At 44.5% G+C, this 15,891-nt stretch overlaps 1 protein-coding gene across 1 annotated transcript in view; it reads left to right on the top strand.

Annotated features, from left to right (window-relative positions):
- Positions 1 to 6: 6 nt before the first annotated feature.
- LOC104413574 (fatty acid desaturase 2-like) overlaps positions 7 to 15,891 on the top strand; it is a gene marked incomplete at its 5' end in the record, with an annotated part of 16,722 nt that continues 837 nt past the window's right edge. The window contains 11 exons of the mRNA XM_010024609.1: positions 7 to 60; positions 5,897 to 6,007; positions 7,366 to 7,563; positions 7,969 to 8,070; positions 8,921 to 9,046; positions 9,844 to 9,904; positions 10,467 to 10,543; positions 10,737 to 10,834; positions 12,267 to 12,363; positions 13,876 to 13,955; positions 14,963 to 15,088. Of these exons, the coding sequence (XP_010022911.1) occupies positions 7 to 60; positions 5,897 to 6,007; positions 7,366 to 7,563; positions 7,969 to 8,070; positions 8,921 to 9,046; positions 9,844 to 9,904; positions 10,467 to 10,543; positions 10,737 to 10,834; positions 12,267 to 12,363; positions 13,876 to 13,955; positions 14,963 to 15,088 (1,130 nt within the window). The remainder of the gene's footprint in view (positions 61 to 5,896; positions 6,008 to 7,365; positions 7,564 to 7,968; positions 8,071 to 8,920; positions 9,047 to 9,843; positions 9,905 to 10,466; positions 10,544 to 10,736; positions 10,835 to 12,266; positions 12,364 to 13,875; positions 13,956 to 14,962; positions 15,089 to 15,891) is intronic.

A 15,891-nucleotide genomic window follows, 5' to 3' on the forward strand; every position in this document is an offset into this window, starting at 1 on the left:
GCAGACAGACACCCGGGGGGTCAACGAGTGATCAGCCACTGGGCCGGCGAAGATGCCACGGTAAGGACCCAACGCACGGACATTCCCGCGGCTGCATCCCGGCGCTCAGCAGCATCCCCTCTGTCAGGGCACCGCCTTCCCGATGCTCCCCAAGGAGCGAGCCAGCCGCCTGCCTCTCTGCCCCCCCCAACCTCTCTAACACTTGCTGTACACCCAGCTCATCTTCCTCGCTGCTTTTAGGAGCGCAAAGGTTGGTCTAAATGGGTGCAGCTCCTTGGCTTGAGCCATGGCGATTCGCAGCATCTGCAAGACCTGGTCGGTACAGATTGCTCGGCTCTGCTTTAAGCCTCGCTGTTTTGTCTTTGTCTCTTGTTTGTGCTGTGCCTGGAGCTCTGAATTCGTGAGCAGAGCATCCCAAGTCTCCCTCTTTTCAGTGTGTAGCTTATGACATGCAGAGGCACAGCAGCCAAGCACAAGAAAGGGTTAAGGAGAGGCCAGGCTGTGTTTCAAAGTTGTTTCTGTGAGGAGGGTGAGCTTGAGGTTTAAAACAGGGAGCTTTTTAGCTTTATTTTTTCGCCAGGAGAGAATCCTCTGGAGAATTTAGCTACAGGTTTCTACAGAAAAGGGCAAAAGAAAAAAACCCCAACTATTTGCTCCTGCTCTTCATAGCTGGGTTCAGCCACCTCTCATGTTTCAGCAACTTAAAAATCCCAACAAACACAACCAACCCCCTTGAAAAAGGAACAAATTGCCTCAGATTGTTGTCTGCACCTTGTTTAGAAGTGCACCCAGGATCATCTTCTCCTCTCAGGGTGTTATTAGCCCACAGCTAATAAAATGCCAACTGCCTTGGAGCTTTTCCAATACCTGTGTAAGGGCAGGAGAGGCCAAGCTGTAGAATTAACTGTTCATCCCCCACAGCTCTTAACACCTTAGCAAGGAGGAGGCTCAGTGTGTGGCAGAATTCATTGGCAAGATTTACTAACCTTTCCTTTCCATCTGTCTCCATTTGCCTGTGGTCTGTGGTTATTTTCCATTCATTTCCTTGAAGCACTGAGATGCCTTTTGGTGTTCCTGTCCCCCTTCCAGAAAATCCTCTGAGTGAATAGCTTGCTCCCTCAAAAAGATGGGCCAGGTTTTCCTTTCAGCTGCTTAAATGCAGCCCTGCTGAAACCAGAGGAGTTTGATTCCTATCCCCAATAATTTAACTCCAACATCTCCACTTGAAACCAAAAAGCATCTGCTCTTACATTTGTCTTCAACCTTTACCAGGGAAGGATCACACGTTTGTGATTCTACTACTGCTGGTCCTGCTCCCACCCACCTTCCCACTGTACGTTGCATCCCACTATCCTCAGAGCACACTCCATGAAGGCATGGTCTTAAGAATGCTCTGAAATTGTTAATCACAGCTCTGAGTTGGCATCTGTTTTCCAGCTTCCCTGTGGTGCCTAACAGTTTATTGCCAAAAGAAGTCTCTCATTCAGGGTGAGAAAGCCTTGGCCTTGACCCTGGCAGTGCTTAACTAACAAGTTTCATTCTGTGTTGCAAGATATCGTGACTGGGAGAGTTTAGGAGGAGGAAAAAGCAATGACAAGAATTCAGTGGAACATGTTTATGTTCCTAGTTTGTATGGGGCTTCCATCTTCCTCAGATTCTCCTCAGCAACACATGCAGTTAGGACCTGTAGCACAGCAAACATTAGAATCATAGAATGGTGTTTGTTGGAAGGAACCTTAAAGTTCATCCAGTTCCATCCCCTGCCATGGGCAGGGACACCTTCCAGTAGAGCAGGTTGCTCCAATCCCCTGTGTCCAACCTGGCCTTGAACACTGCCAGGGATGGGGCAGCCACAGCTTCTCTGGGCCAGTGTCTCACTACCCTCACAGGGAAGAACTTCTGCCTAAGATCTAATCTATTCAGTTTAAAGCCATTCCCCCTTGTCCTGTCCCTACATGCCCTTGTATAAAGCCTCTCTCCAGCTTTCTTGTAGGCTCTTTTTAGGTATTGGAAGGCAGAACCTCAGCGTCTTGTCCATTCACCAATCCTCTAGAGGATCAGGTGTATCCATCTACTACCAGCTGTCTACTGACATGCTCACTGGACTCTAAATCCATGCCTGGCCACTCTAAAGATACCCTGCTTGGTGGTACATGAGCTAATTCATCTCAGGATGCTCACAGGACAAGCTAACTGAGAAGCTTCCGGGATAACTGTCATGTCCTGCATGTTCAGCTCAGGTTAGGGGTTCCCAGGCTAGCTTATGCATCCAGAGATATTCAAGGATGCGAAAGAACATCCTTGTACTGACTGCACTAAGCACTTCCAATGCGCAGGTACAGTTCATACCTTGATAATACAAAGCTTATTGGCCAGCAGACTACAAAGTCGGGATGTCAGTTGTAAATATCATATGGCACTTCCCAAAGACTATCCTTTGCCTTTTGCTTTTTATCTCCTCCAGAGCAGAACTGAGGATAATTCCAAAATTCAGGTAGTATCTTATATTAGGGACCTATTAGTGAAGGAGACGCATGAGATACAGCTAATAAAAAACAATCCTGTCTGATGATGTTAAGAGTCTTCAGGAGATATTATTCTGCTTGGAGGCTATACTGGAAAAGCCCATTCTCTACATATAGCAATGACATGCATGTGTATTTCTTCTCACTGAAGGTGAAATGCTGCCAGCATTTCCTTCATGGCATAAACTTGTGATAGAAGTGGAAGATAGGTAGAGTAGTTTTGAGTAACAACTGTGTTTTGGCATGCATGAATGGCCTTTCTGACCAGTTCCAACCTTTACTTTTCATCCCAACCGGAAAGAAGTGAGGCTATTAAGCTCAGAGGCAGAACTCTTCATGGGAAAGTCATGTCAGAGCATTTAGAGGCATGTTTAGAAAACAGATGGATATTGGCAAGGAAGCCCCAGGTAGAAAAAATACCTTCTAGGTGGTCAGGCAGAAGCTGCTGTTCTGAGTCAACCCCGGTCAATACCACATGAATCAGTGAGGTCTCCGGGCAGTACCTGGTCAGACCTCCAAAGACTTCCCTCCCCTCCCCATTCATTTAAATAATATTGAATCAACATTCTTTAATGCTTCTCATGTGTTCACCCTCTCCCTCTTTCCCCTTTTTCCCCCCTTTTTGCCCTAAATTGCAAAACGTTGCAGCAGGCACAGTCAGTTCTTCACTTCCCAACTCATTCTGCTCACACATTTCAGTGGCATTTATGGGTCCAAGAGCTGAAAATGCTCCAGTAACTGAAGTGCTAGTAAAAGAGGCTTAAGATTGGTCTGCTACCAGTTGTAACCTTGGGTAAGTCAGGTCTTTAGTGTAATACTCCCTGTGTAGAAGGGAGAAGATGGTATTCTGTAACCTCAGATGGGCTGTGATGGTGACACCAGAGGATGAAGTATGCATAAATTCAGGTAAAGAAAATTAAATTCCTCAAAGTAGGGAAGGAGGATGATGACTTGGGACAAGCATTTCTTTGGATGAGAAACTCTCAGCTGTCTGCAGCTCTGGAAACAGCTTTGCTGGTCCTAGAGATTTCCCTTCATTTTGGCACCAGTGAAACAACACCAGAGGCTAACCCAATGCAGTCAAAAAGTCTCACTTGTGCCAGGCTAAGTTTTACCAGTAATGCAGTCCTCATGAGGGAACATGGCCAAATTGATTCAAACCTTTACCTGTGGCAACAGGGACCACTTTGTCCACTAAATTGGTTACCAAAGGGCATAGTTTGGGTTCTGGCATGAGGAAAATCTGGTGCCTTACAGAAAAAGTGCACCTCGGTTTCATTTCTGGCATTTCAGTTTGACTCTCCCATTGAAATGACATTTTCCCCTCCCTTTCTTCGCCCAAACTCTGGCATTTTATGGCTTTTTTAATCTTTAAACCATTCCACAGGGTTTTATTTCTCTCCTGCACCTGTAGAAGCTCTTCTCTCCTCTCACTCCCTGCCAATGCTACAGCTCTAACTTCTCATATATCATTTCTTTAACTTCAAGTTAAATGGCTTAGATCAGCTTTCACTCACCCTCCTTACATGCCTCCCACAGCAAAACTGCTATGGTCAGGGTATTATTCCAAAGCTCAATCCAAAGTCTTGGAATGAAGTGAAAGTTCCTGTTGATTTTGGTGGACTTTGGGACCTAGGTTGTTGGCTGGTATTTTTGAACACCACAGCCAGCCTTTTGATGGAGGTCAGCTCCCAGAAGGTTAAGGCGGACACACTGAGTGCTGACCAGTTTCGGTTTAGGGTCAGAGGTGAGATTGCAGTTGGTCTCTACAGTTATTAGGCAATGAGGCAAAGGTAGCAAGGCTGATGCATGGTACTCCTGACCTATTTTTGACTGGTTTTTGATGCACCAGTCTTTGCACATTATGGAACTACATCTTTAGAGCTCTCCTAGGTGAGTTTCTAGAGTTAACTCCAGTTCTGTGCAGTCAAGAAAAGGACATGGACAGAGTAAGTTTCTGATCTTGGTCAACTTTCTGTCCCTGTCACTGTCTTTGGGCTTAAAATTCAAGCCATACGGAAGGAGGGGTGGGCAAGATCTCACTACTAGCAGCAGATGCATCAAGTATATGATTCCCATCAGGCATCTGTAGGACAGAGGTAGACAAAAAACATGGAAAAGGGAAGAAGTACAGAGAAAGAAGAGCCAGGCAAACTCATGAATGTCAGGATCCAGAAGACTCTATAACCAAGGCATTGTCCCTCCCTATTAGAAGTCTTGAAAATATGTAAGGAAAATAGTATTCCAGCTATGTTTCCTGCTTTTCCAGCCTCAGGAGTGTATGGGACAAGATTTATTTCACAAGTTCCATCAACATTGCTTTTCATCCCCCATTTAGATTCTGTTGCAGAAACTTAACAAGTTACTTATGTCTCTTATCACATGTTGGAGGGGCTTCAGTAAAATGTACCCAATATTCAAGGCATGTACTGAATAGACAATGTAGAAGCAGTCTTGCAAAAGATTAATGAGCCTTTTATAGGGACAAGCAGCCATATACCACAGCACAATTAGAAACAACAAGTCTTATCATGTATATTGATAAATGTAATCTCTTCAACCTGCTTAGCATTATGCACAGTATGAGTAAAGTTGCTTTTTGGTGTAGGTCTCTTTGTGAAGGGGGTCCTAGCCACTGCAAAGCTTGATGGCAAGCACTTTAAAGCAATTGCTTTGCTTGAAGCTCTGGTATACAAGTGTGGGTTTAGTTTGGTTCCTTCCTAAGATGTTTTACTTGGACTTGCATGGAGATAGAATTGCCTATATGTCTATAATATGATTCTAGAATAAAGAAGAGTTAAGGTAGCATTTGGTTACTCGTCTTGCAGAACAAAAGGAAAAAGGCAGTCTCCAAAATGAAGAGTCACCCTTTTTTTCTTAGTGTGTTAGTACTGGGATCTATAGATCTGGCCAAAACATCCAACAATACTTTATATATCTGCAGTCATCCCAGGTTCAGTCACCCCTCTCTTGAATTGCCTCCTCCAGGCAGCAGACTTTCAAAAGGTATTTATATCCTCGTGGGGATTTGCACAAATTCCTCTCTGCCTCCTACCTTCTAAGGGAATTAGCAGGATTTAGGTATTTAGTTGCTTAGAAAACATTTCTTGAGGTGCCTTTAACCATATGTCTGGGTAACATCCCAGGTCTCACCATTCACTTGCTACTAGATAAGCAAATTCATCAGCCTCTAGTAGAAGTACTGCACTGCAAGTGATCACAGAGGTGGAAGCCAGTCTGACACCCCTCTTTCACAGTAACATGGTGGGGATGACTGTAGAAGACAGTACTGTATATTGATGGGAATGACATAAGTAGGAAGCAATAGCTTACTCCTGAATCTCACACAGTTATGCCTATTTGCACTCCAGGATGCATTCCAGGCTTTCCACATCAATCCCACCTTGGTGCAGAAGTTTCTCAAGCCATTACTTATTGGAGAGCTTGCTCCAGGGGAACCTAGCCAGGACCGAGACAAAAATGTGAGTATTTGTTTCTGAGCTGTGTTCCTGATGAGCATGTTCCCTATCTTGTTCTTTTGGGATGTCCTCCAGGTCGGAGGCAGATTATAAAGCTCCAGAGAGGGAGAAAAGTGGTCCATGACTGAACATCTTGTAGCAATGCGCACATCCCAGCATAGACTAAAAGTGTGTGCAAGGGAAGTGACACATCCAGACTGGCTATACAAGCCTTTCCCTTCCCTTCCTAGCAGCCCAGTCCAGGAGTCCAGGCTGGATTGATCCCATACTGAAGGGAAATAGGAACTGAGACGTGTGGACTGGGAAATGTGCACCATCTCTTGTGGCTCATATCCCTTCTGCTGTTCAGCCTTAAAACACATATCATGGCTTGCCTGTTACAGGGGAAGGAGAGGAGTAGGCAGAGAAGTCTGAAAAGACTTCCAAACAAGTTACTCATCACCTCAACAAGACTTTAATCTACTCGCTGTTCACTCTGCAGCTCCCTTTGACACATTAGCTCCCAGAGAAATACCTCTTTGAGACTTAAACTGGCTTATCCTGCTGAGACCAGTATCAGTAAAGCCACATTTGAGCCATGCATGGCACAAGCAGTAAGCACCAATAGGTGGGGTGAGCCAGATGTCTCATTTTGGTAGCTGTGCTTAAGGAGCAGCAACCAAGCAGGTACCTTTTCCTCCCACTCAGCACCCTCAGGGCAGCTCTGTATCCCTCCCAGACAGTCTGTTCATCCATTATTCAGGCACAGTGCGTGGCATGATTAGCTCTTGCCACGAAACTCAATCCTGTCCCCTTGTTTGTGACTAGCCATGATTATGATATATCTGAATCACTCACAATAGAAGAGACAATGCCAACCTGCATTAACCCAGGAATGCTCTTCTTGAATGATTGCACAGTACCTCAGCCTCATATTAAATAGATGATGGGTGCTCTGATATTGGGTGCTCATCATCAGAGCTCTGGAATTATGCGTAAGTAATAGGACCACATTCTCTCTTTCTCCAGCAGTCTCCTTAGTACTTGTAAAGCTCATTCAGACGAGAGTCAACTGATGTAACTCTCAACACAGCCAGGTAATGCTGCTGATTCACAGCAGAAGGCTTGAATTACTCTCCTAGCTCAAGGTGCAAAAGGTCAGGATGTGGGCTCAGACCAGCCAGAATGTTTATTCATAGGGAAGTGCTGTGAAAAACTAGAATACAGGGTGAATATAGAGGCAGGTTCTTCTTTACTTCTGGAGTAGCCAACCAACATAAAAAGCAGCCAGGGTCCTTAATATGGAACTTTGCCTACCTTCCTTAGGCTCATTTAGACTTACTTATAAGCTTCATACTGTGTCTTCCATGTCTATTTTGCAGTCCCAGCTGGTGGAGGATTTCCGGACCCTGAGGAAGACAGTAGAGGACATGGACTTGTTCAGAGCAAATCCTTTGTTCTTCTCTCTTTACTTGGGCCATATCATTGTAATGGAAGTATTGGCCTGGTTAATGGTTTCATACTTCGGCAATGGCTGGATCATAACTCTCATCCTCTCCTGCATCCTTGCAACTTCCCAGGTGAGAAATAGTGCGCACCGAGCATATTGGCTACTCAAATCCCTCAGGAGAAGGCCAGTTACTAAAGCAGAACACAGAAAACCACAGAAACAACACACCTGCTGCTGTGGTGCCAGTGGCTTCTGGCCACCCCTACACACTGATGATGGTGGCTTACACATTTTCCTCACCTCTTTGGCCTTTCCTTCCACATGTTGGTGGACTTGGTAATGTTAGGTTTACGGTTGGACTCGATGATCCTAATGGTGTTTTCCAACCTGAATGATTCTATGAGTCTGTGTTCCCCTCCAGAATGAAAAAAGAGATTTCACCTTCTCTCTTCCTTACACTCAAAACTAGTCTTCTATCTCTGTTTCCTTTTGTGCTTAATTCTCATTTCAAACACTTGATTTCCCTTCATCCTAGGCCCAGGCAGGGTGGCTGCAACATGATTTTGGACACCTCTCTGTCTTTAAGAAGTCTTCCTGGAACCACATTGTCCACAAGTTTGTCATTGGACACCTAAAGGTAAAGGACTTTATGGACCCAGGGCACTGTGGAAACAACTGCAACCACTTTGACTATGTTAGAGTAGGAAATGACAGCTCTAAGCCTTTCTACAGTGTGGAGATGCACAGGGTAGAAGTTAGTGACCACTGCACATGGAGCTGTTGTGCAGAAGAGATAAGGGACCCTAATCATAGCTGTTACAGAACACCATAGTTCACAAGCTTCACTGGAACTGCATCAATTTATAGCAGCTGAGGACAAAGCTTATCACATTGCATAAACCCCATTTTAACATCCTGTCATGTTTTCACCATGCACTCCACCATCCATTCAAGATGCCTTCAGAACTTCTATCCTCAGCAAGAATGAGTCCAGGCTTTTCAGCATCTGCCTTTAGGAGGAACTGATAGGGGATGGGACATAGCTTTGCCCATTCTCTCAAACCCACTTCATCTTTCCTGGCTCTGCACAGGCAGTAGAGGGAAATCAGTACAATAATCAGTAAGACAGCAAGAGGGTTTAGTGGTGGACTTGGTAGTGTTAGGTTAATGGTTGGACTTTTCCAACCTAAATGATTCTATGAATCAGCTACTAATAACAACTTCACATGTGGAAGATACAGTGCATGCAATTCAGAGTATATTTATTCCCTGTTCTTTCAATCTGGATCATCCCTAGCGAGAGCAAACCAGCCCTCTGAATCCAGCAGTCTCACAGCAACTGACACCTTGGCCACTTACTGTTTATTGCTTTTTCAAAAGCAAGTAACATTTTGGCCATTGTAGGTTATATAAAAGAATGGGTAATCCTACCATTAGAGGAGCTGCAGTTTCCTATGGCTGAACAACTTGGTCTTGTATCTGCCCAGGGTGCCTCTGCAAACTGGTGGAACCATCGTCACTTCCAACACCACGCCAAGCCCAACATATTCAAGAAGGACCCAGATGTGAACATGCTGCATATTTTTGTCCTTGGAGATACACAGCCTGTTGAGGTAAGGGAAAGGAGGTAAAACATGGGAACAGTTGTCCTGAAGGGCTTCAGAGAACGCTTGTGCAAAACCAGGTGTTGGCTAGTGCTGTTAGACATGACTTACAGTCAAGACTTACAGGAATGTTAGAAAGGGAAATGGTTCATCCAGGGATTTAAAAGCAGACCGTGGTTGTAGCACTTAAAGGAAAATCTAACCATGTAAACATTTATGACAAGGAAAACGGGATCTTCCTCCTACAAAATATCTGAAATATTAGGCCAGCATCATTCTATCCCAATACTCCTTCATACTTGCATACAACCCTTTTCCAGACAATGCTAAAAACACAGCCTTTCAGAGCCCAGACCAGAGTGAATGATGTGCCTGATTTATTGGTGCTACAAGACTTACCTTCATGGAGAAGTTGGTATGCTGGAGGCAAAAATGCAGGTTCACAGCAATCCAGATTCTCCATGCTTTAGCTTCTTGTGTGAACATGCCTGGAGCTCAAAAGAGACACTTCTGTATAGCTCCAGATATTTCACTATGGAGATGAGGTGAAGAGATTGCGTGCTGAAAAGAAATGGGAACCTGCAAGAATGCAAAAAACCAACAGAAATTACATGAATATCAAGCTAAAAGACTTTAAAAAGGGATTTACATCTATCACAATTACAAAGTCAGTGTATTTAACCAAAACACCTGGTGGTGGGAATTTAGGCAAAACTCTCCAGTCAATAAACAAAGAAGTATTGCAGAGAATCTTCTCTTTCATCTGTCATAATCCAAGCCTGAGTTTTCTCCTCTGTGTCCTGCAGTATGGCAAGAAGAAGCTGAAGTACTTACCTTACAACCACCAGCACGAGTACTTCTTCCTCAGTGAGTATCTACCTGCCCTGCACTCTTCCTTTTCCCTGAATTCCAGTTGACTTTTCCAGTCCCTCTTGTGTTAGCAGAGCAACTCCTCGAGTCAACTCATCCTGCCCTTCCTCAGGACCACCATCCCCTGTGCAGGTCCCAAAATCAGTTCAGTATATTCTTTAGTGGTACCCAAGCATCTTGAACACTGCCAGTATGGCAATTCCCAGCCGAGACTGGGGAGTAACCTCTGTGTGAGCGGCTCCATGGGAAAATCCATGTAGCAGTTGCTCTTTGATAATCTTAAAGGTCTTGTTCAACCTAAATGATTCTATGATTCCATGATTCAGCTACTGATAACAACTTCATACGTGGGAAGACAGTGACATGCAACACAGGGCCTCCTTTCTTCACAGAAAGGCAAGCACGCCCCATCACCAACACCTCACTGCTCTGACCAGTGCTAGATAGAACCAGAAACAGTTCCTAATCCTAGGAAATCCCCGTCCTAAATCACTGGCTCACTCATGTCACACACTTTTCCATCCCTCTGATGGCCAAAACCTTTTGCTTTGCTTTGCAGTCTTCCCACCTCTGCTCATCCCTTTGTATTTCCAAATACAAATCATCTCGACCATGATCAAGCGCAGGTTCTGGGCGGTGAGTGAAATGTTCCTTTGCTCTTTATGGGGTCTGCCTGGCTCATAAGAAATCACACTTGAGTAAGGAGGGAGGCCAGTGGGCAGGGATCACACTTTGCTGTATTAATTACCCAGTGTCCCTAACATCACCAGCAAGGACATGTTATATGAGATAGGCAAAGTGATGCCTAATGTCTTCTCTCTTCCCCTAGGACCTAGCCTGGGCCATCAGCTACTACATACGCTACTTCATCACATACATCCCATTTTATGGCGTTCTGGGATCCCTGTTTCTCCTCACTTTTGTCAGGTAGGAGAAAAAGGGCATCCCTGCTGCTCTCCCCTCCCTCCAGTGCCAGACAAACCAAATCTCAGCTCTGCGAGGCCCCACAGGCCTTCCCTGTTTAGATTCTCTGCAGCCATTGACTTCACTGTGTGTTATCTTGGCTATTCCCACTGCTTCACTTTCCTCTTATCATCTCCCAACTCTACCTCCCTGTAGCAGAGCTGGTTCTGGTGCTCAGCATCTTCCCCTGCCCTTGTGATGGTCCAGCCAGGATTCTCCCTTCTTTCCTTGTTCCCTATTCTCACACGCTGCCTGATCCCAACACATACATGCATTTTTTTCCACTTTGGTCAAGGCTGGACCCTTCCAGAGTGCCTCTTTCTTCCTAGTTTACTAGGAAGGTGATTCAAGAGCCCTCCTGAGCACTTCATGTGCTTCCCCTGTGAATGAAATGCTCACTGCTTCTCCCAGTGTGGAAGACTGCATGGCCTATACACCGGCTAGTACCAAGGGATGGCATTTAGTCCCACAGTCAGCAGCAGCTTTAAGGCAAACATTTAATCACAGTAAAAAACATTGTCTAAAACCAAAATTTAAAATATCTTTTTTGAGTAAAAGAAATGACAACAAATGTACAAAAAAGAAACAATCACAATATTGGAACTTTTGCCTTCACAAGATTTAATGTCTGTAGCTTCAGTTTTCATAGTTTCAAAACACTTTGGAACTAAGGAAAAGAGATTCAAAAGACACACTTAAGTGCCCAGCCAACCTTTTCAGTCCGAAATCAAGCTGAAAAACTTACAACTGACGCATTATTCACAAAGGTTCCATATTTTGATTAAGTTAAAGGTGCAAGGCAGCAAAATTGCAAATTCAAATCAAATACTCTTTCAGAAACAAGCCTAAAGACTAGAACAAGGATGATTCTGGACAACTACTTTGTCAGCATACATCTAATTCTCAGCATAGAGAAACTAACTTGGGTAAAGAGAAGAAAGGGCATTTCTGTAGAGTACTGTACAGGTGCTAAAAATGCAGTTATATACCATAAGCAATAAACAAACTGCTCTAAAGTGGTACCCAGGCCAGGGCAAAGTTGAGACTTAGCACTATAGGCACTGAGAGCACAAAGGGAAGCGGGGAGCTCCAGTGCGCTGACCTTAACACCCAGAAAGCTAACAGCAGTGGGCAGGTGGATTTTGAAATGACTGTATATCCATCAAGCAATGGGAAAGGTGAAAACAGTTCTGAGAATTCCAAGTTCTGGGAACTCCATCACAGAAGTGTTTCAGTCTGGTTCCACACAAAGAGAGGTACCTACTTCAATACCTTAGAGAAACACTTTCCTCCCAGGTTGCACCTACTGCTGCTCCCTGTTAAGCCCACTGTATCTACCTCCTACCCCAGGCTGCAATGTAAATTGTTCTGCTTTCTTGCCTCTTTGTTTTGGAAGGTTTCTGGAGAGTCACTGGTTTGTGTGGGTCACGCAGATGAATCACATTCCAATGGAAATTGATTCCGAGAAGCACAGAGACTGGCTTAGCTCTCAGGTAACTGGGAAGGGAAAGGATACTCTAACTCACCCCAAGATGGATTAGAGATTTACTCAGAGAGAAAATGTGTTACCACTGTCCCCAGGTACTAGTATATGGTCTCTGTCCGTGATGCCTCCCAGAAAGATGTTGTCCTCAGAGCCTTCATGCTGAGTCAAGACATGGGAGTCAAAACTGCTGTAATTAATTTGATAACCAAAAGGTTACTTCAGATTTGGGGCAGTATCAGATTCAAGAAGCATGATTTGGCGTTTCTATGTGGTGTATTTCAGCATATACATATGAGCAAACAGAAAAGCCCCAACGAAAATCAAGGCTGAAGGGAGAGCTCAACATATTCCTGAAGTTTATATTTCAGCAATAAGGACTGAAATGAAAACCAGCTGCTTTCAACATCTTTTTAATGCCACACAGAGTCAGATAAATCCACCTTGCTGAAAGGATACCTTTTATTTACAGTGTTCCAAGTGTAAGAGCCTGAGGATAATGAGAGCAACTTTGACACTGGCCATGTGAATTCGGTATTACTGAGCTGAGAGAAGAAATAATCCCGGTCCTAACTAGTATATAATTACTATTTGTAGTTGTTAGCAGGGCCTTGAAGGTGGAGCTTTCAAAGCCAATTGCTCTCCCTTGTGCTAAATATGCAAAAGCACAAAATAAAAAGAAGGTGCTAAAACACTATTTAGGAAAGCACCTACACATTTGTTTTAAATTAAGCATGTGAATAGATTCACTGAAGGCTTGGGAGTATCCAGGTGTTCACCTTAAGCTTTTGCTCAAGCTCTTTATGCAACTGGAATTTGGGGGTAAAGAGGTTGTGAGAGAGATAGATTTGGGAAGGGGACCTATAAAAGAAAGAGAAATGGGTAAAGAGGGTTAAAATGGGTATGTGATAGAGGGAGATAAGCCTCTTTGACACTGGTGTGGTTTTAAGATGCATCTTGAGAACAGTATATCTGCTATGGTTACTACATAGAAATCACAGCGTAGCCACTCCGAATGTAAGAGGATTTTAAGCAAGACTTTCTATTTTACAATTATTAATAGCAAGAGTAGCTAAGATTTCCAGAACTTTCAGATCTTGTGCTTAAGGCAAACTGGGCAATAACTAGATAGGATGTGGAAGGCAGCTTTCTGTGCCTGTGCATTTTCCTCCCGTTTTCCATCTTAGTACTGTTGTTAACCACCTGATCTTGAATGTCAGAAGCTGAGATTTATAAGTCTATACTTGGGCTGCTAAATTACTTGTCACCAAATGTCCATAAAGTGCCTCCTGATATTGTCCCCTTCACCATGGTCAGCCCAACAGCTGGCAACAAGCCCTTAAAGGAGGATTAAAACTCTCCTTGCTACAACCAGCTATTTGATAGCAGAAGTCTTGCGCGCTCCGAGAGCTCAGTAGTGCAGTAAGACCCAGATCAGCCCCTGCCACAGGCAAAGAAGAGTTTGTTCTGATTTTAGGGTGGGACTTCACTACTCTTCACAGATGCTTTCTTGCCTTCCCAGATGGCAGCCACCTGCAATATCGAGCAGTCCTTCTTCAACGACTGGTTCACCGGGCACCTGAATTTTCAAATCGAGCACCAGTGAGTATGGACCCAGGATCATTTGGCCACTACCAGGTTGTCCCAACACAGGACATGAGGGGAGAGAAAGCCTGCTAAAGGGATGGGGCAGGATCTTTGGAGAGCTACCATATGCCAAGGAAAGAGAGTCCCATGTTGTTGGGGGTCATATTCTGCTTCTACTAGAGGCATGTCATCTTTCTTGCTACCAAATACTTCAGCTTTCACACTTTTAATTTGGGGTTTAATTAGGAGTCAGCAATACATATCTACTAGTTACAATGGCTGTGGACTCAAATCCTAAGCTAACTGCTTGAATTTAGGTATCCAGTTTCCTCTCCCCTAAAGCACTTCAGTGTTTTACAGCATCTAACAGCTCTGTGGGAGTGCATATGCTGCTGGGTACCAGATTCCAGGAGAGATATTAAACCCAGGGCCATAGGGACAGTCTGTTGCCAGTGACAACACCAAATGTAAAAGAATTTTTACATTTTACCTTGTAGGGTAAAGCTGTGTGGTTTGCAAGTCAGTTTAGGAAATCTCCATTGAACAGCATAGGGCAAGGTGATCCCAAATCCTTCTTTACCCTGTTTCTCCACGACAAGAACTTCCTGAGGTGGGAAAGGAGAACATTGGGAATTCAATTCAGCAAGAAACATCTAGTACTTCCCAAAGGAAATGGGCAGGATCTTAGCAGGCTGAGGCTGTTTCCTTGCTCCCACTTCCCTTGTAGAGCACTTGGGAGTGTCCTCTCCTGCACAAACTGCCTTTCATTGTCTTCCTCAAGCACAGCTTTGTTTTGAGGCATAGCAGAGTGGCAGAGAACCAACTCATTCAGTCTTCAAAAGCCTCCTTGAACCAGAGGACTGTAAAGCATGGATATCTCTGTGTGTCTCTCTCGTCTGCTTGTACAGCTCAAGGAGTAGGCATTAATAATTAGCCCCTACGAGGAAGCAGCTGGAGATGCCCATCCCTTGGGGTTGGTCTCTTGAGTGTTCTTAGGTTTGTTTTCTCTTTCTATATTCAAGCCTGTTCCCAACAATGCCACGGCACAATTTCTGGAAGGTGAAACCTTTGGTGAAGTCATTATGTGCCAAGTATGGAGTCCAGTACGAAGAGAAGCCTCTTGGAAAAGCATTTGTAGACATCGTTGGGTAAGGTCCTTCTAGTATCATCTGCAGCTTGTAATTCATTGTTCCATGGACATCCTGTATTTTCTAGAACTGAGAATTTAGGACATGATAGACCCTTCAGAAATACCATGTTGACATGTGGTTATCTGGTGTCATGAGGTTACTAATTTCATATCATAGTCCAAGGAACACCCACAGCAGAGATGACAGAGCTCCACTGGCTTAGTGGATTAACATCAGCTGACAACAGAAGGGGAGCAGCTTCAATAGATGATGGGAAAGAAACAACTGTCCCCCAGAGCACTGTTATCAAAGTACCAAATACTTAGTGTTCAGATGGCTACTAACCTGATCTAATAGGGACCTTTGTAAATGCTCTTCTGACACCTGGTGATTCTTGCTTTTGGGAGCTGGCAGCATATCTTCAGCCTGCAAAGTGAGATGAATCAAAGGGGAGTGAGTCTGGTTACAGGCCATGCTGCTTCCCATCTGAGCCCTGCCAGCAGCAGTGGTCTTTACCCTATAGGCACAGCTGAAGACTAATCTAATAGCCCTTGCCAGGCAGACTCAGTGTTAATGTTTCTGTCTCAGTTACTCCAAGAGGAATAATTCATGACAGGGAACATGAGAAAGTACTCTCCAGTCCACTTGCAAACCATTCTGAGCAAACACACATTAAAGCTGATTGGCCCCATCATGTAGAAGAGCTGAAAACTGGTTCAAAACCTCCTTTGCTCTTCTTATCCAGTTATCACAGGACAATGGATGCAACACTGGGACCCAGCAGGATGATGCCCAGCATCCCCCCTATAGTGCCCACATCC

This window comes from Nestor notabilis, unplaced genomic scaffold (genome assembly GCF_000696875.1).
Source record: "Nestor notabilis isolate BGI_N333 unplaced genomic scaffold, ASM69687v1 scaffold26621, whole genome shotgun sequence".
Taxonomy (NCBI): Eukaryota; Metazoa; Chordata; class Aves; order Psittaciformes; family Psittacidae; genus Nestor; species Nestor notabilis.